Source organism: Hemitrygon akajei, chromosome 11 (assembly GCF_048418815.1).
Source record: "Hemitrygon akajei chromosome 11, sHemAka1.3, whole genome shotgun sequence".
Lineage (NCBI taxonomy): Eukaryota > Metazoa > Chordata > Chondrichthyes > Myliobatiformes > Dasyatidae > Hemitrygon > Hemitrygon akajei.
Genome location: NC_133134.1, coordinates 171,328,943 through 171,348,498, shown reverse-complemented (window position 1 = coordinate 171,348,498; position 19,556 = coordinate 171,328,943). Strand labels below are relative to the sequence as shown.

The 19,556-nt window shown below is 44.5% G+C and overlaps 1 protein-coding gene across 4 annotated transcripts in view; it reads left to right on the top strand.

Moving 5' to 3' along the window:
* The window catches only part of tox2 (TOX high mobility group box family member 2), a 230,520-nt gene that overhangs the window by 112,750 nt on the left and 98,214 nt on the right, over window positions 1–19,556 (top strand). For all 4 annotated transcript variants that reach the window (XM_073062260.1, XM_073062261.1, XM_073062259.1 and 1 more), the window contains exon 2: window positions 7,889–7,954. In XM_073062260.1, the coding sequence (XP_072918361.1) occupies window positions 7,889–7,954 (66 nt within the window). The remainder of the gene's footprint in view (window positions 1–7,888; window positions 7,955–19,556) is intronic.

Here is a 19,556-nt window from a genome sequence, read left to right as displayed (position 1 = left end):
TCAGCAACATCACAGGCACAGAGGTAAAGACAACATGTAGAGTGCACACTCTACCAGACTGTGAGGGAAAAACTGCAAAACCAGACATTAATACGCCATCAGAGACAAGGCCCTGATTGAGTAAGGAGTGGTCTCTGGTGCTGACATAGGGCTTGGGCTGCACGCTGCTTCTGAGCTTTTCATCCAGCCATGCACGGTTCGAGGCACTCTTGCAGCATCCAGCCATGCATGGTTCGAGGCACTCTTGCAGCATCCAGTCATGCACGGTTCGAGGCACTCTTGCAGCATCCAGCCATGCACGGTTCGAGGCACTCTTGCAGCATCCAGCCATGCATGGCCCAAGAAACTCATGGAGCATGGATTGAAAATGGGGGAGGGTCAGGGTTCAGTGACTATGCCCTGATGATCGCAATATACAACAGTGACAGGTCGGGTGGGGGGAGAGGGTTCAGTAATTCTGCCCTGCTGTTCACAATGGACAGTAGTTTGTGAGGAAGCAGAAGTTATTATTTTCAAGGTCGTGCATAACACAAAACTGGGAGAGATTTTGAGCTGTTAGCATAACGCTGAGGCTGAGTACAATTTGCATTAAATGTGTAGGCAAATAATTGACAGATACAGTGTAATGTAGGGCAGTGTGAGACCACAGGATCAGAAAAAGCTGCAGAAAGTTGCAAACGCAGACAACTTCATCGTGAGCACTGGCCTTCCCAGCTTCGAGAACATCTTCAAACTGCAATGCCTCAAAACAGCAGCATCCATCATTAAGGACCCCACCACCCAGGACATGCCCTCTTCTCATTGATATCATCAAGGGGGAGGTACAGGAGCCGGAAGACACAATCAATGTTTCAGGAACCACTCCATCATCAGATTTCTGAATGAAAAATGAATCCAAGTATATGACCTCAGGATGTTTTTTTCTATTTTACACTACTTAATTAATTAATTTATATATATATATATATATTTCTTATTGCAATTTATATTTACTTTATTGTGTATTGCAATGTACTGCTGCCGCTAAACAACAGATTTCATGACGTACGCCAGTGATAGTAAACCTGATTCTGATCCAGATCCCCTTTGGGATCAGTAGGTGATGGGATAGTGAGTATTGATATACAGGAGTCATGTTGCCCACCAGTCACAGAAAGCAAATACAAGTGTGCAGCAGTAGTAAACACAGATGTTATGCTGGTCTCCTTTGCAGAGGCTTTGAGTATAAACCATCCCTCCTACACTGAGCTCCAAACCAGGAAGACCCTCAATGAACACTCTCCTTCTCCTGCCCAGATAGGGACAACCTGCAGAAAGTCATTGGACAGTACCACTATAATTTGAGATAGTTGGGGCTCTGTGTCTGTGTATTTGCGGGTATATGTATGTGTGAGATTGTGGGTGTGTATCTACATTTGGTGGGTATGTGTGTCACTGTGGGTGTGTGTCTGTGTTTGTAGGTATGTGTCCATGTGTAAAGAGGCATGGGATCCAAGGAGACCTTGCTTTGTGGATCCAGAATTGGCTTGCCCACAGAAGGCAAAGTGTAGTTATAGACAGTTCGTTTTCTGCATGGAGGTCGGTGACCGGTGGTGTTCCACAGGGATCTGTTCTGGGACCCCTCCTCCTTGTGATATTTTTAAATGATCTGGATGAAGAAGTAGAAGGGTGGGTTAGTAAGTTTGCTGATGATACAAAGGTTGGAGGTGTTGTAATTGTTACGAACCCCGTAACTGGGTATCTTACCAGCAAAGATAGGAGTATCCGTTAGAGTCTGGTGATACTATTTTTAACAGTATTTATTAGTAAAAATACACAAAAATAATATCAATGCAAATATACAGATAATATACATCATCAATACAAAACCTGAAAGTGCGGGTATAATAATAATCAATAAGAAATAAGCTCTATCGTTGTCTAGGGGATAATGAATTGTCCGATGGAAATATAAAGTTCAGTTCAGTTCATGCAGGCTGCAGTAGTTGTTGGTCGCTGTTGCAATTGTTGGAGAGAGAGAGAGCGAGTAACAGCTATTGACTTGCCGATTTTCCTTTTACAATCTTGATCCATCGATGCGTTGTTTTTGGGGCCATTCACGTATGACCCCTCCATCCTTTAGCTAGACCATTCTTCCGTGGCGGACTCGTCACCCAGGCAAGGGTGGACACACACACAAGCCCCCACCGGTCTCGTAGCGTCTCTCCTGGTGCGTCTGAGGGGTGTTGCCCCAGACCCTACTTTTATCCCCACTCACGGGGTCTCAGGTGTCAATCAGGTTGGGATGATGCAACCCCTCAACCAGACCACTCTGGTTGCCCCCTGAGGGGTTTCAATGAATAGAACAGTACTCAATACACAATCTTTCTCCAAGAGACAATAGCAGTAATCAGTGGTTCCGTTCCGCTTTTGTTAGGAGGAGACATTCCACTTTTGTGTATCTCTGCGTTGTCTCTCTCTCATTTCCTTGGTATCAGACCCAAAATAGTAGCGATTTTGCGATTCTCAAAAGGGGGGGAAGCGATTCTGTACCCTTCTGCCCATCAGAGTTGCTCCTCATTCGTAACACCCCCATCCTTCTAAGAATTTTCACCCAGAAGGGGAAAATTAACTAATACAGTCTTACAGAATTTCAGAATCTAACACAATACAAAAGAGTTTTCACTACAGAGTAATACAGTTATACATTCAATTTAGCATCTAAACAGTTAGCGATTACATTGTCACTTCCTTTAATATCTTAATCTCTTGTACCTTAATAAATTCCTGTAGCATCAGACTCCAATTTAATAACCACTTTTTTTTATTCCTTTTCTTCAGCAAAAACAAAACTAAAGGGTTGTGATCTTAAGTATATAATACAAAATGTGAACCAATACATGTGTGATTATTCTGTAGTACATTACAAAAGTTTATGCAAATACTAATCTTTATTTTACTTTTAAACTTAACAGTCAATCTTCCATGGTGTTGTCTTTATTATTTACATGCTTTGTCGAAATCCCTTAAAACCAGATCCTGTTATTTAAAGTGGCTTTTTTTTTTCAACCTTCGCCTCTTTTCCACTTAACTCTCACGTGGTTAGCTTGCTCACCAGTGTGGAATAGGCTTTCGCATACTCCTTTCATAGGAGTTATTTTATTAACAATGTTTTCCAAACTTAGCCCATCTTCTGAACTTCCACACAATTCTTTATTTTTAAGCAAGTCGTTAGTTTTATCTTCAGGACCCTTCATTCTATTAGTTTTCAGGTTAACATCTGCAAGTGATCCCTCTTTGTCCAAACAACATTTCAAATTCTGCCTCTTCACAGCACACCCTTGAATAACATTAGTGAGTGGGGTACCTTTACATTCCAAATCAAACTGTAATTGATTCACAGGCACCTTGTTAACAAGCCATTGTTCCTTCAGCCTGGTTACTGCTTCTGACACCAATCCAGACTTTAAATTTTCTTCATTCAATTTAGGAACTACACTTTTCCCTTCTCCTTCAATAATAATATCCACATCACCACCTTTTATCTCCTCACTAACTTTTAACACACCTTCTAACACAAATAACTGGGAATTCTCACTTCCCACTAGTACCAAGGTTAACCCTTTCTTCACTGAACCAAGTCCATCTGACCCAAAAGGACTGCATTCCTTTTCAACTAAATCAGATACCTCAGACTTTTCCTGAGTTTCATTACTAGGTTCAGTACCCTGTGCATCCACATCTTGAACACACTCAGACGGGACATCTGCCTCTTCCAGGCTTTCAATACCCGTCCCCTTTTCAAATTCTAAGTTCCCCTGATCCTCCCACCTACTCTCTGGGCAACTCCCATCCGGAGTAAATTCAACCCTGCGGGTTAAAACAACCTCATCTGCTAACCCAGCAGACTCCTTCAAGGTAATGGCATCCTTTTCATCTAGGACTGCCCTAATTTCATTATCGGGAACACATTTAAAATTTTCAACTTCTTCAAACAGTTCTGTCAAGCCAGACAGATCATCCATGTCCAACCCTGGACCTTCTAACAGCCTTATCTGTTTCTCATTTTTACTCCGTGCCTCTATAAATTTCCTCCTGGCTAAGGGTAGGTCTACCTCCTCTCCTTTACTCTCTTTCACCTCCCTATTCTCCGTTTTACCATCCCCTAACCCCTCTTGGTACAGGGTCAGTAAAAACGTCTCAGCCAAATCGACACTGGACTGATTTAAATTGGTCTCTTTCTCAGCTGCCTTTCTCGACATGCTGCGAGTGATCGCGCATGCGGGATAGATCTTGGAATCTAGGGGCGGGTCCTCAGCCTTCACAGGCTTGCTCGTCAGCTTCCTTGCTGAACACACTTCACCACCTGCTAAATCGTTACCAAGAAGGACGTCCACACCGTCTCTCGGTAATTCTGACCGTACCCCTATTTCAACTGGTCCAGTTACCAGATCACAATTTATAATGATCCCATGCAAAGGTACAGCTTCTGTCCCTTTTCCTATGCCTCTCAAAACTACCTCTCCAGTCTCAGGACCAAAATCTAGTACCTTACCGAGAATCAATGACTGCTCAGCTCCAGTATCTCTCCAGATCCGCACTGGAACTGGTGTTTCTCCCTCTTTCACAGACACGGTCCCTTCTGAAATAAATTTCTCACGCCCCTCTCATATTTTATCTACCTGGGGCTTTCTCATCGATTTGCTGATCGACACAATACACCCTGTAGGGGCTGCTGCGTTCCCTTTTCCTGTCTCCTTCCTCGGAGCAAAGCACTTAGATGCAATATGACCAACCTTTCCACAATTAAAACAGGTCAAGCCAGCAACCCTCCTGCCAGCTTGCCTTTCTTCCTCCTTATTTTTACCACTAGCTCCCGGCTGAATTTCTGCCTCAGCCGGCGGGCTTTCTCTACCGTTCCTACGGTCTTTCTGGTAACTCTTATTCGAGGAAAACTTTGTCTTGTGGGTTAGGGCATATTCATCTGCAAACCTGGCAAATTCTGATATGGACTTATTCGGCTTCTCGTTCAAATACATCCAGATATCATCTGAAACACAACCTTTAAATTCCTCAATCAGAATTAACTCCCTGAAACGCCGAAAATCCTCTTCCACCCTTTCTGCCGCACACCAGCGATCCAAGAGCACACCCTTCTCATAGGCAAACTCTGCATACGTCTGATTCCACACTTTCTTTAAATCTCTGAACTTTTGTCTATATGCCTCAGGTACCAATTCGTAGGCCCGAAGAATGGCCTGTTTTACTTCCTCGTAATTCTCATACTTCTCCTCCTCCACAGACAACGCCGCATATGCCCATTGTGCCTTCCCTTTTAACACACTTTGTAACAATGCCACCCACTGATCTCTGGGCCACTTCTGATTCACTGCCACCTTTTCAAAATGCAAGAAATAACTATCAACATCCGTCTCCTCGAACGGAGGTACTAACCTAAACTCCCTACTAACATTAAACCTCTCCTCTCGGTCCGCCCCTTAGACCCTTCTCTCTTGCTTTAACTTCTCCATGTCCAGCTCATGCTACCTCTGTTTCTCCTTCTCCTCATACTCCCTCTGGTTTTCAGCTCTTTCCTTCTCCTTTTCAGCTCTTTCCTTCTCCTTTTCAGCTCCTTCCTTCTCCTTTTCAACTGCTTCCAGCTGTTTTAACCTAATTTCATGCTCCTTCTTTTCAGCTGCTTCCAGCTGTTTTAACCTAATTTCATGCTCCCTCTTCGCCTCTAACTCCTTTAGCTGGAGCTCATACGCCCTTTTCTTCTGTTCCAACCTTAATTTCTCCAACTCTAACTGAGCAGTCCCAATAGCTGGTACCTTTTCAGGGATCTGTTCCAATACCTCAGCCGAAAACACATTCTTCTCAAAATAATACTGAGTTATGGCCCTCCGCATCTCCCACTTTTTCATTGACAACCTCACCTCTGCGAGATTTAGTCCTTTCGCAATATTTACCAAGTCCGTCTTTGTGGCTCCCTCTAGCGCCTTCAAAGTCGGGTTTTGTGTAAATTCATCTACGTCCATCTTTGCTGGTTTCCCGTCTGGTTACCCGCGCAACCAGGTCCAAGTCTGGACTTAAAAGCCCGATTCACTGGCCCTCCAATTTGGTATCAAATCTCGAGATGAGGCCCCAAGTTGTTACGAACCCCGTAACTGGGTATCTTACCAGCAAAGATAGGAGTATCCATTGGAGTCTGGTGATACTATTTTCAACAGTATTTATTAGTAAAAATACACAAAAATAATATCAATGCAAATATACAGATAATATACGTCATCAATACTAAACCTAAAAGTGCGGGTATAATAATAATCAATAAGAAATAAGCTCTATCGTTGTCTAGGGGATAATGAATTGTCCGATGGAAATATAAAGTTCAGTTAAGTTCATGCAGGCTGCAGTAGTTGTTGGTCGCTGTTGCAATTGTTGGAGAGAGAGAGAGAGAGAGAGAGCAGTAACAGCTATTGACTTGCCGACTTTCCTTTTACGATCTTGATCCGTCGATGCGTTGTTGTGGCCATTCACATATGACCTCTCCGTCCTTTAGCTAGACCGTTCTTCCGAGGCGGACTCGTCACCCAGGCAAGGGTGGACACACACACAAGCCCCCACTGGTCTCGTAGCGTCTCTCCTGGTGCGTCTGAGCGGTGTTCCCCAGACCCTACTTTTATCCCCACTCACGGGGTCTCAGGTGTCAATCAGGTTGGGATGATGCAACACATCAACCAGACCACTCTGGTTGCCCCCTGAGGGGTTTCAATGAATAGAACAGTACTCAATACACAATCTTTCTCCAAGAGACAATAGCAGTAATCAGTGGTTCCGTTCCGCTTTTGTTAGGAGGAGACATTCCACTTTTGTGTATCTCTGCGTTGTCTCTCTCTCATTTCCTTGGTATCAGACCCAAAATAGTAGCGATTTTGCGATTCTCAAAAGGGGGGGAGCGACTTTGCACCCTTCTGCCCATCAGAGTTGCTCCTCATTCGTAACATAATAGTCTGGAGGGTTGTCAGTGGTTGCGTGGGACATCAATAGGATGCAGAACTGGACTGAGAAGTGGCGTATGGACTTCAACCCAGATAAGTGTGAAGTGGTTCATTTTAGTAGGTCAAATTTGAAGTCAGAGTATTGAATTAATGGTAAGACTCTTCGCAGTGTGAAGGATCAGAGGGATCTTGGGATCCATATTCATAGGACACTGAAAGCTGCTGTGGAGGTTGACAGTGTTGTTAAGAAGGCGTACGGTGTGTTGGCCTTCATCAACAGCGGGACTGAGTTCAAGAGCCGTGAGGTAATGTTACAGCTGTATGAGCCTTGGTCAGACCCCACTTGGAGTACTGTGTTCTGTTCTGTTCACCTCACTGCAGGAAGGATGTGAATACTATAGAGAGAGTGCAGAGGAGATTTACAAGAATGTTGCCTGATTTGGAGAGCATGCCTTATGAGAATAGAAAATATAGAAAACATAGAAAACCTGCAGCTCAATACAGGCCCCTCGGCCCACAAAGTTGTGCCGAACATGTCCCTACCTTAGAAATTACCCAGGGTTACCCATAGCCCTCTATTTTTCTAAGCTCCATGTACCTATCCAGGTGTCTCTTAAAAGACTCTATCATATAGGTTGAATGAACTTGGCCTTTTCTCCTTGGAGCAACGGAGGATGAGAGGTGACCTGATAGAGGTGTGTGGCTGAGACCTGGGTCAGGATAGTGCTTACCCGAAGGTGGGTGGTCTACACAGAGCCCTGCAGTGTTCAAGGGATGAAGCTACTGTGTGATTAACAAGGACCCAGCTCACACAAGAGCTGCTGGGAGGCTCTGGGGCTTGCAGTCAGAATGTTATGTGCATCGGTTTCATTCTCAGATGCTGAATTCTCTTCTCTCTTCTGTTTCAGTTTGATGGGGACAATATGTACATGAGCCTGACAGACGGCAGCCAGGAATACCTGCCAGCTAATCAGGTGAGTTACGTCTGCGCTGAGCTTGCTCATTCCTGGAAACACTCCCGAGGAGTGGGGAAATCAAACCGCAATGTGTCTGGTGGGGAGAGATGCTGGTCCAGATGGAGAGACTTTCTCCATCTGGTCACCTGGCCTGGAAATCTCTCACTGGTGTAATTTGTAAAACAGCCTCCCCACCCTTACCAAAAGGGCTGCAATGGTTGAAGGAAGTAAAGGTGCTCTATGTACAAAAGGCAAAATCTCCCAATGGCTACCCATTCCCATTCTGTCACGTCAGCCCATGGTCTCATCTACTGCTGCAATGAAGTTAAACTCAGATTGAAGGCACAGCACCTTATATTCTGACCAGGTATTCTCCAGACTGATGGCATGAATATCGATTTCTCCACCTTCTGGTAATTTCTCCCCTCCCCCTCCCCTTCTCACCCCTTCTCCATTCTGGTTTCCCTCTCATCTCTTTTCTCCTCACCTGATCATCACCTCCCCCTGGTTCCCCTGCTCCTTCCCTTTCTCTCATGGTTCACTGTCCTCTCCAATTAGATTCCTTCTTATTTAGTCCTTTACCTTTTCCACCTATCACCTCCCAGCTTCTTATTTCATCCCACCCTCCCTCCTTCTCACCTGGCTTTACCTATCACCTGCCAGCTTGTACTCCTTCCCCTCCCCCCACCTTCTTATTCTGGCTTCTTCCCCCTTCCTTTCCCTGAAGGGTCAACTGTTCATTCCCCTCTATAGATGCTGCCTGAACTGCTGAGTTCCTCCTGCATTTTGTGTTGGAATAAATAAAGAGGCCCTCCCTAGGTTTGTGGGGCCATACTGTTGTAGACCCAGTGTATGCACTTTCTCCGTAGCTGCAACCCTACATCCTGCATTCTGTTTTCTCCTTACTCAATATATTTTATGGAGTGATCTGTCTGGAAGGCACACTGACTCCGGCATCCCAGTACAATTGACAATAATAGATCAAAACCAATAAAACCAGACATTAGACTACTTGTACAAGTAAATCTGAAACTACCAGCATGCTACAGTCACATTGGCATGTCTGTTCTGTTCCTGATTCCATAGTTAAAACAAAGTGTTGCCTTGCAGAGAGTGCAGGAACTGGGGTAGTAATCACTTCTCCCTGAACAAGCCTCATGCCCTATTCAAATCCTTCTCCGCAGCCCTGCCCAGTATGCCCACTGTGATGTGTGCTGAGCACGTTGGACAACAGAGACACCAGTTCTTGCAGAATTCCTCCTGTAGAATGTCCTTCTGTAACTCCATGGACACCATGAGTGTCTCAGTCCATAAAACCTAGAACAGCACCCCCCACCGCCCCGACTCTTCCCACAGTCAGAATCAGAATCAGAGTTATTGCTGGCATATTGTGAATTATGCTGTTTTGTGGCAACAGTACACTGCAAGACATAAAAATATATTATAAATCACAAAGAAAACAAATAAATTGTTCAACAAATGGAATAATGGAGTAGTGTTCATGGGTTCATGGACCATTGAGAAATCTGATGGTGGAGAGGAAGAAGCTGTTCTTGAATCATTGAGTGTGGGTCTTCAGGTTCCTGTACCTCCTCCCTGATGGTAGTAATGAGAAGAGGGCATGTCCCAGATGGTGAAGGTCCTTAGTGATGGATGATGCCTTCTTGAGGCATCACCCCTTGAAGATGCCCTTTATGGAGAAGCGTGCCTGTGATGGAACTACAACCCTCTGGAGCCTCTATACCAGACTGTGATGTATCCAATCATAATGCTCTCCATAGTACATCTGTATAATTTTGCTAGGGCCCTTGGTGACTTACCATATCTCCTCAAACTCCTACTGAGATTAACTCGCTGGTGTGCCCTCCTTATAATTGTATCGGTGTGTTGGGGCCCAGGACAGATCATCTGGGATGTTGAAGCCCAGGAACTTTAACTGCTCACCTTTTCCACCGCTGACCCTTCAATGAGGACTGGAGCATATTCTTCCAAGTTCCCCTTCCTGAAGTCCACAATCAATTCCTTGGTCTTACTGATTTTGAAAGCAAGATTGCTGTTGCAACACTACTTGACCAGCTCATCTATCTCGTTCCTGTATGCCTCCTTGTCACCATCTGAAATTCTGCCAACAACAAGTGAAGTTATTGTTAAATTTATAAGTGGTATGTGAGCTGTGGCTAGCTCCATAGTCATGGGCATAGAGAGAGTAGAGCAGTTAGCCAAGAACACATCCTTGAGGTGCACCTGTGTTGATAGATGATTTAGATGCATATCATATTTTTTACTGAGTTAAGTATTGTATGTAATTAGTTTTGCTACAACAAGTGTATGGGACATTGGAAAAAAGTTGAATTTCCCCATGGGGATGAATAAAGTATCTATCTATCTATCTATCTATCTATCTATCTATCTAGTAAGTAAGGAGAAGATGTTATTTCCAATCCACACGGATTGTAGTCTCCCAATGAGGAAGTCAAGGATCCAGCTGCAGATGCCCAGGTTTTGAAGTTTTGATTAGTAATTGTGATGAAGGTTTGAACACGGGGCTGTAATCAGTAAGCAGTAGCCTGATGTATGACTTGTGGATGTCTAGGTGTTTTGTAGAAGAGTGGAAGTGGAGAGCCTGTGAGATTATGTCTGCTGTTAACCTGTTGCGTCAGTGAGTGAAATACAGCGTATTGTGACTATGTTAGCCCCTTTGAGAGAACTCTTGCATTAGTTCCACTCCCCTGCACTCTGACGATGACTGTCACTTTCAATGATTTATTTGTCTTCTTTTACAAACTTCCCAGACTTCAGCCCCCACACTCTCATTTGTGGAGGTCATGTGGACTATATCTACACCTCTTCATATTCCCCTCAGATTCACCAAATATTTCCCCTTCTGTTCCCTCCCCACTCCAATGTTTCTCCTCTTCTCCCTCCCCCCGCCAATGGTCCTCACCTTCACTCCTTCCTCACTGGTTCTCCTCTTTCCCCCTCTTTGGTCCCTCTCCCGTGGATATGCCTCCACAACCTTGGCATTACGATCGAATTTCTGCTCATTAATGCCGTTGCTCTGAAGAACATCCTGCTGAGCCTCTCCCGGAGGGGCGGGGCGGGGAGGTGATGTCCATCCCAGCCCCTTCACACATCAAAACCCATTGTCCACTGTTAAAACATCTTGCTTTCTGATTACTAAGTTCAACGAGACGGCCATTGTCTGCAAACAGACTCAGTCTCCATACATTTGGTGATGAAACGAAGTCAAAATTTCCCTTCCCACCAACTCAAGCAGCTTGGAGTTAAATCTGGCTGATATCATTATTCAACAATCACGTTTTTGCGACCATTTGACCTCTGAAGTGATTGAGTCGTGTAATGAAATATGACATTGGGAAATAAAAAGGACTCATGACTATATTAGAAGTGACATCTGATCAAATTAGACTGAACTTTTAACCCTCTTGAAAACGCACGGGAGGTGAGCACTGAGGCGGTGCACAATTTAACAGGGTTGCCATGACAACATTGTCAACCCATGCATCTTACCCCAAATCCATCCCAACTGATCAAACTAAAATGAGCTTCCATCTGTGACTTTTATCAGTGCTGAGTTTAATTACCGTGTAATTGCCAAATTTATGTTCCTTTCTCCCAAGCCCAAGTTTCCATCGCTGCTCGAAACCAGGAAATGATTGCCCCCTTTGGTTTAACGTCTGCAGAGAGAAAGCTTCCGGAATTGATTACTGGGCACATGGACAGAGCTGAGGCTGTTTTTGGAGAGTTGTGCGGGTTTACAGAGGCTAAGCTCATGCCAGGGAGTATCTGGACATTAATTACCCATAGGCTGGCCGTGTGATGAGGAGGCAGGGTTAAGGGCAGGATACTGAAGGAATGTTGGGGAGACCCTGCCTCATGGAGGGTTTTAGATCATGCACTCAACCCATAGAGAGCTACTGAGTTAAAATGCTCAAGATTTGTATTTTTAGATGTTACAAGAGTCATGCAGTGAGGAAATATGCTTTTTGGCCCATCATGTTCTCAATGACCAGAAGGTATCTCTCTGTATTTATCCCCTCTGCCAAGATCATTAGTAATGATCTGTAAAGAATCAATTGATTCTGGAATGATTTCAGAGGACTGGAAAAATTCAAATGTCACTCCTCTCTTTAAAGAGGGAGGGAGGCAGAAGAAAAGAAATTATAGGCTAGTTAGCTTGACTTCAACGAATGGGAAGATGTTAGAGTCCATTATTAAGGATGAGGTTTCAGGGTACTAAAGTAAGTCAAAGTCAGCATGGTATCCTTAACAAATCCTGACAAATCTATTGAAATCCTTTGAGGAAATAACAAGCAGAATAGACAACATTGAAAGTAAGTTTATTATCAAACTATATACATGTCATGATATACAAAGCTGAGATTCATTTTCTTATGTGGATACTCAGTAAATCCATAATAGAATTACAACTATAATGTAATCCATGAAAGACCGCACAAACCTGGGCATTCAACCAGTGTGCAAAAGACAACAAACTGTGCAAATAAACAATAAATATTGAGAACATGAGATGACGTGTCCTTGAAAGTGAACCCATGGGACGCGGGAACATTTCAATGAGGGGCAGGTGAAGTTACCATCTCTAGTTCAAGAGCCTGATGGTTGACAGGTAATAAATGTTCCTGAACCTGACAGTGTAAGTCCTGAGTCTCCTGTACCTTCTTCCTGATGACAGCAGCAAGAAGAAAGCATGGCTTGGATGGTCAGTGTCCCTGATGATACATGCTGCTTTCCTGGGTCAATGCTCCATGTAGATAGAAACATAGAAAACCTACAGCACAACACAGGCCCTTCGGCCCACAAAGCTATGCCAAACATGTCCTTACCTTAGGAATTACCTGGGGTTACCATAGCCCTCTATTTTTCTAAGATCCATGTACCTATCCAGGAGTCTCTCAAAAGACCCTATCGTATCCACCTCCACCACCGTTGCCAGTAGCACATTCTATGCACTCACCACTCCCTGCGTAAAAAAATTACCCCTGATATCTCCTCTGTACCTACTTCCAAGCACCTTAAAACTGTTCCCTCTCGTGCCAGCAATTTCAGCCCTGGGAAAAGGCCTCTGACTATCCACACGATCAAAGCCTCTCATCATCTTCTACACCTCTATCAGGTCACCTCTCATCCTCTGTCGCTCCAAGGAAAGAAGGCCGAGTTCACTCAACCTATTCTCATAAGGCATGCTCCCCAATCCAGGCAACATCCTTGTAAATCTCCTCTGCACCCTTTCTATGGTTTCCACATCCATCATGTAGTGAGGCAACCAGAACTTAGCACAGTACTCCAAGTGGGGTCTGGCCAGGGTCCTATATAGCTGCAATATTACCTCTTGGCTCCTAAATTCAATTCCACAACAGATGAAGGCCAATACACCGTATGCGTTCTAAACCACAGAGTCAACCTGTGCAGCAGCTTTGAGTGTCCTATGGACTTGGACCCCAAGATCCCTCTGATCCTCCACACTGCCAAGAGTCTGAGCATTAATACTATATTCTGTCATCATATTTGACCTACCAAAATGAACCACTTCACACTTATCTGGGTTGAACTCCACCTGCCACTTCTCAGCCCAGTTCTGCATCCTATCAATGTCCCACTGTTTCCTCTGACAGCCCTCCACACTATCCACAACACACCCAACCTTTGTGTCATCAGCAGATTTACTAACCCATCCCTCTACTTCCGCATCCAGGTCATTTATAAAAATCACTAAGAGTAAGCGTCCCAGAACAGATCCCTGAGGCACACCACTAGTCACAGACCTCCATGCAGAATATGACCCATCTACAACCACTCTTTGCCTTCTGTGGGCAAGCCAGTCCTGGATGCACAAAGCAATATCTCCTTGGATCCCATGCCTCCTTACTTTCTCAATAAGCCTTGCATGGGGTACCTTATCAAATGCCTTGCTGAAATCCATATACACTACATCTACTGCTCTTCCTTCATCAGTGTGTTTAGTCACACCCTCAGAAAATTCAATCAGGCTTGTAAGGCATGACCTGCCTTTTAGAAAGCCATGCTGACTATTCCTAATCATAGTATACCTCTCCAAATGTTCATAAATCCTGCCTCTCAGGATCTCCTCCATCAACTTACCAACCACTGAAGTAAAACTCACTGGTCTATAATTTCCTGGGCTATCTCTACTCCCTTTCTTGAATAAAGGAACAACATCTGCAAACAAACAATACTCTGGAACCTCTCCCGTCCCCATTGATGATCCAAAGATCATCACCAGAGGCTCAGCAATCTCCTCCCTTGCCTCCCACAGTAGCCTGGGGTACACCTCGTCCAGTCTTGGTGACTTACCCAACTTGATGCTTTCCAAAAGCTCCAGCACATCCTCTTTCTTAATAACTACATTCTCAAGCTTTTCAGTCTGCTGTAATTCATCCCTACAATCACCAAGATCCTTTTTCGTAGTGAATACTGAAGCAAAGTATTCATTAAGTACCTCTGCCATCTCCTCCGGTTCCATACACATTTTTCCACTGTCACACTTGATTGGTCCTATTCTTTCACGTCTTATCCTCTTGCTCTTCCACATACTTGGAGAATGCCTTGGGGTTTTCCTTAATCCTGTCCATCAAGGCCTTCTCATGGCCCCTTCTGGCTCTCCTAATTTCCTTCTTGCTAGCCTTATAATCTTCTAGATTTCTATCATTTCCTAGTTTTTTGAACCTTTTGTAAGCTTTTCTTTTCTTCTTGACTAGATTTACAACAGCTTTTGTACACCTCAGTTCCTGTACCCTACCATCCTTTCACTCTCATTGGAACGTACCTATGCAGAACTCCACGCAAGTATCCCCTGAACATTTGCCATATTTCTTCTGTACATTTCCCTAGAACATCTGTTTCCAATTTATGCTTCCAAGTTCCTGCCTGGTAACCTCATATTTCCCCTTACTCCAATTAAACACTTTCCTAACTTGTCTGTTCCTATCCCTCTCCAATGCTATGGTAAAGGAGATAGAATTGTGATCACTATCGCCAAAATGCTCTCCCACTGAGAGATCTGACACCTGACCAGGTTCATTTCCCAATACCAGATCAAGTACAGCCTCTCCTCTTGTAGGCTTTTCTACATATTGCGTCAAGAAACCTTTATGAACACACCTAATAAACTCCACCCCATCTAAACCCCCTTGCTGTAGGGAGATGCCAATCAATATTTGGGAAATTAAAGTCTCCCATCACTACAACCCTGTTATTATTACACCTTTCCAGAATCTGTCTCCCTATCTGCCCCTTGATGTCCCTGTTACTATTTGGTGGTCTATAATAAACACCCAGTAGAGTTATTGACTCTTCCTGTTCCTAACTTCTACCCACAGAGAGTCTGTAGACAATCCCTCCATGACGTCCACCTTTTCTGCAGCCGTGACACTATCTCTGATCAACAATGCCATGCCCCCACCTGTTTTGCCTCCTTCCCTGTCCTTTCTGAAACATCTAAAGCCTGGCACTTGAAGTAACCATTCTTGTCCCTGAGCCATCCAAGTCTCTGTAATAGCTACAACATCATTGCTCCAAGTATTGATCCAGGTTCTAAGCTCATCCGCTTTGTTCATAATACTCCTTGCATTAAAATAGACACATCTCAACCCATCGAGTGTGCTGATTGGTGCGGAAGGTTTTATTCCTGATGGACTGGGCAGAAACCACTACTTTTTATAGGATTTTCCATTTAAGAGCATTGGTATTTCTGTACCAGGCTATGATGCAGCCAGTCAATATACTGTACACCACACATCTATAGAAGTTTGTCAAAGCTTTAGATGTCATGCTGAATCTTCACAAACTCCTTGAAGTAGAAGCTCTGCCATGCTTTCTCTTTGTAATTGCACTTACAAGCTGAGCCCAGGACAGTTCCTCTGAAACAGTAACATCAGGGAATTTAAACTTGCTACCTTTTCGACCTCTGATCCTCCGATGAGGACTGACTCATGGACCTACTCCTGAAGCCAATAATTAGCCTCTTGATCTTACTGACATTGAGTGAGCAGTTCTTGTTATGGCATTACTCAGCTAGATTTTCAAACTCTCTCCTATGTGCTAATTCACCACCATCTTTGATCTGGTGACAGTGGTGTTAGCAAACTGGAATATGACATTGGAGCTGTGCTTAGCCACATAGTCAAAGGAGAGTCCGTAGCTGTTGTTTACTTGTGTTTTCAGAAGACCTTTGACAGGGTACCACACATGAGGCTGCTAAACAAGATAAGAGCCCATGGTATTACAGGAAAGATACCAGCATATGTAGAAGATGGGCTGACTGGCAGAAGGCAAAGAGTGGGAATAAAGGGGGTCTGTTCGGTTGCCTGGCGATGACCAGTGGTGTTGCGCAGGGGTCTGTGTTGGGACCATTTCTTTTCAAATTATATGTCAATGGTTTGGATGACAGAATTGATGGCTTAGTGCCCAGGTTTGCGGACCATGCGAAGAAACCGGAGGGGGGTGGAGGTAATGTTGAGGAAGCAGGGAGTCTTAGACAAATTAGGAAAATGGGCAGAGAGGCAGGTGGAATAAAGTAAAGGGAAGTGTATAGTTCTGCACTTCAGTTGAAGGAATAAAACAAATCAGAGGTACAGAGGGACTTGGGAGTCTACATGCAGGATTCTGTAAAGATTAAGTAGCAAGTTGAGTCGGTGGTGAGGAAGGCAAATGCAATGTTAGCATTCATTTCAAGAGGTCTAGATTATAAAAGCAAGGATGTAATACTGAAGTTTTATAAGGCATTGGTCAGAACATAATTGGAGTGTTGTGAGCAATTTTGAGCCCTTTATCTAAGAAAAGATGTGTTGGCATCAGAAAGGATCCAAAGAAAGTTCACGGGAATAATTCTGGGAATGAAAGGGTTAACATGTGAGGAGTGTTTGATGGCTCTGGGCCTGTAGTCACTGAAATTTAAAAGAATGAGGGGCAATCTCATTGAAACGTATTGAATATTGAAAGGCCTTAATAGAGTAGATATGGAAAGGATGTGTCCTATAGTGGGTGAGTCTAGGACCAGGGAGCGCAGCTTCAGAATAGCAGGAAGTCTATTTTGAAAAAAGAAGAGGAGGAATTTCTTTATCTGGAGGGTGGTGAATCCGTGGAATTCATTGCCAGACAGCTGAGGCCTAGTCATTGAGTATATTTAAAGCGGATGTTGATAGTTTTTTGATTAGTCAGGGTTAAAGGTAACAGGGAGAAGATAGGAGAATGGATTTGAGAGGAATAATAAGTCAGCCATGATGGACGGTCCAATCAGCGGCAGGAGCAGGCCACAGAGACGAGGTTTCTCACAGGTCAGCGATGAGGATTCCCGTAGGTTGGCAATACTTGTTTAAGAGGAGAGCTTTGCAGTCTTTCAGGCTCATTCAGGTGGCCCGATCAGCAGGCCACAGCGACGAGGTTTCTCACAGGTCGGCAACACTTGTTTAAAGTACAGAAGGGTCAAGTGGGGCAGCCAGTGGTGAGAGTAGGAGTGTCAGGCTTTGGCTCAAAGGAGGCTTCAGCTGGTAAGAGGTGTTAGCTCTGGGTAAGCTTCTGTAAGGTTCCTTTTTTATTCTCTGTTACTGTACTTAGTGTAGCAAATGGCTGTTGTGTGTTCTTCATGCCAGATACTAGAGCCTGGGAGACCCAGAGTCTCCCAGGGAACTACATCTGCTTGAAGTACATCTGGCTGCAGCTCCTTGAAGACCGTGTTAGGGACCTGGAACAGCAGCTGGATGACTTTTGGCTCGTATGGGAGAGAGAGGAGATCATTGATCAGAGTTACAGGGAAGTAGTCTCCCCGAAGTTGCAGGAGGCGAGGAGCTGGATGACCGTCAGGAGGAATGGAAATGTGAATAGGCAGTTAGTGCAGAGCACCCCTGTGGCCATTCCCCTCAATAATAAATATACTATTTTGGATGCTGTTGTGGGAGATGACTTCCCAGAGGAATGCTACAGAGACCAGGTTACTAACCATAGGTCCATGGTGCAGAAGGAAAAGGGGAGAAGAAGGGAGTGATAGTGATAGGAACTCAGTCGTGAGGGGAACAGACAGGAAATTCTGTGGATGTGAATGAGACACCCGGATGGTATGTTGCCCACCAGGTCAAGTCAAGTCAAGTCAAATCACTTTTTATTGTCATTTTGACCATAACTGCTGGTACAGTACACAGTAAAAATGAGACAACGTTTTTCAGGACCATGGTGCTACATGAAACAGTACAAAAACTACACTGAACTACTTAAAAACAACACAGAAAAAAAACTGCACGAGACTACAGACCTACCCAGGACTGCATAAAGTGCACAAAACAGTGCAGGCATTACAATAAATCAAAGTTCCCTAATTAGTTTTCCACAAGGGCAAAATTATGTCAAGCATGCCAAGCCAAGGGCCAAAACGTCCAGGGTTGTTTTTCATTGCACCAGTAAGTTGTTTTATGGGCAGATGTTGTTGTTGTTGCTATTACCATCATTATTATTATTAGTAGTAGTAGTGGTGGTGGTAGTAATAATTTAGGCCTAGGATTCTCAAAGCCTGTGTTGTGGGTCACACAAGAAAAAAAATGCACTCTTGAAACAAAATAAGTCCAAAACCAACCATTTAATTATGACTCCAGCTATCACAACTGTCAGCTATCAGTGAGAGAAGTGAGAGCGACGGGATGAGGCAATCCTTCTGATGTCGGGCCTGTATTCTGTTGTGGCAATCCTGAGGCACTGGCTGAGATGTGCATTGGAGAGTCCGTTTCTGTCCTGGTTCTTGATAGAGTTCATTGAAGAAAACGATGACTCACAAATGTACGTGGAGGGGAACAGTGTGAGTAGGAGCATTGCAATAGCTCTCGTGTTTTTGAATGGAGCTTGGGGAACCACGTTGATGCAAAAGTCACTCACCCCAACATCCTGTGCTGTGCTTTGAGCAAATCAGATGTTCCCAGTTCCAAGACCTCCAGCTGAAGAGTTGCCTCATCTATGGAAGGCACCAGCCTTTTGGCCTCTGCAGTCCACTGACCGTCAGCCTTTTGGCCTCTGCAGTCCACTGGCCATCAGCCTTTTGGCCTCTGCAGTCCACTGGCCATCAGCCTTTTGGCCTCTGCAGTCCACTGGCCGTCAGCCGAAACGGAGAACGGCAATCTCAGGAAGAGGAGGATGTCACTTGAGAGTTTAGGGGAGCTTTCAAATTGTTCCCTAAAGTTTTCTGCCAGGCTCGTCACAAAATCCTTCATCACTGGATCCTCCCGCTTCTCATTCTTCTGGCAATGCTCCCGCAGACGTGGAAAGTGAAGCTTTCTCCTGTGAACGTCTCTCTCCAGAAGGCTCAGCTTTGACCGGAAAGCAGTAAGTCGCAGGCTCTACGGGGGTGTAGGTCAAGTGTACGGTGTGGGATGAGGTTAAAATAAATTAGAGCAGCGCACATTTATTTACATTATGACAGGCACGTTCCCGTAAGTGCCAGCGGGTTGGCGTGGTCCAGACATTTGGTTCTCGCAGTCCGGACTTGGCCCACAGTCCGCCTATTGGGGTTGTCTGCAATAAATAATAAACAAGACAATAGGCGCAGTAGAGGGCAGTAAGTTGGTGTCAGTCCAGG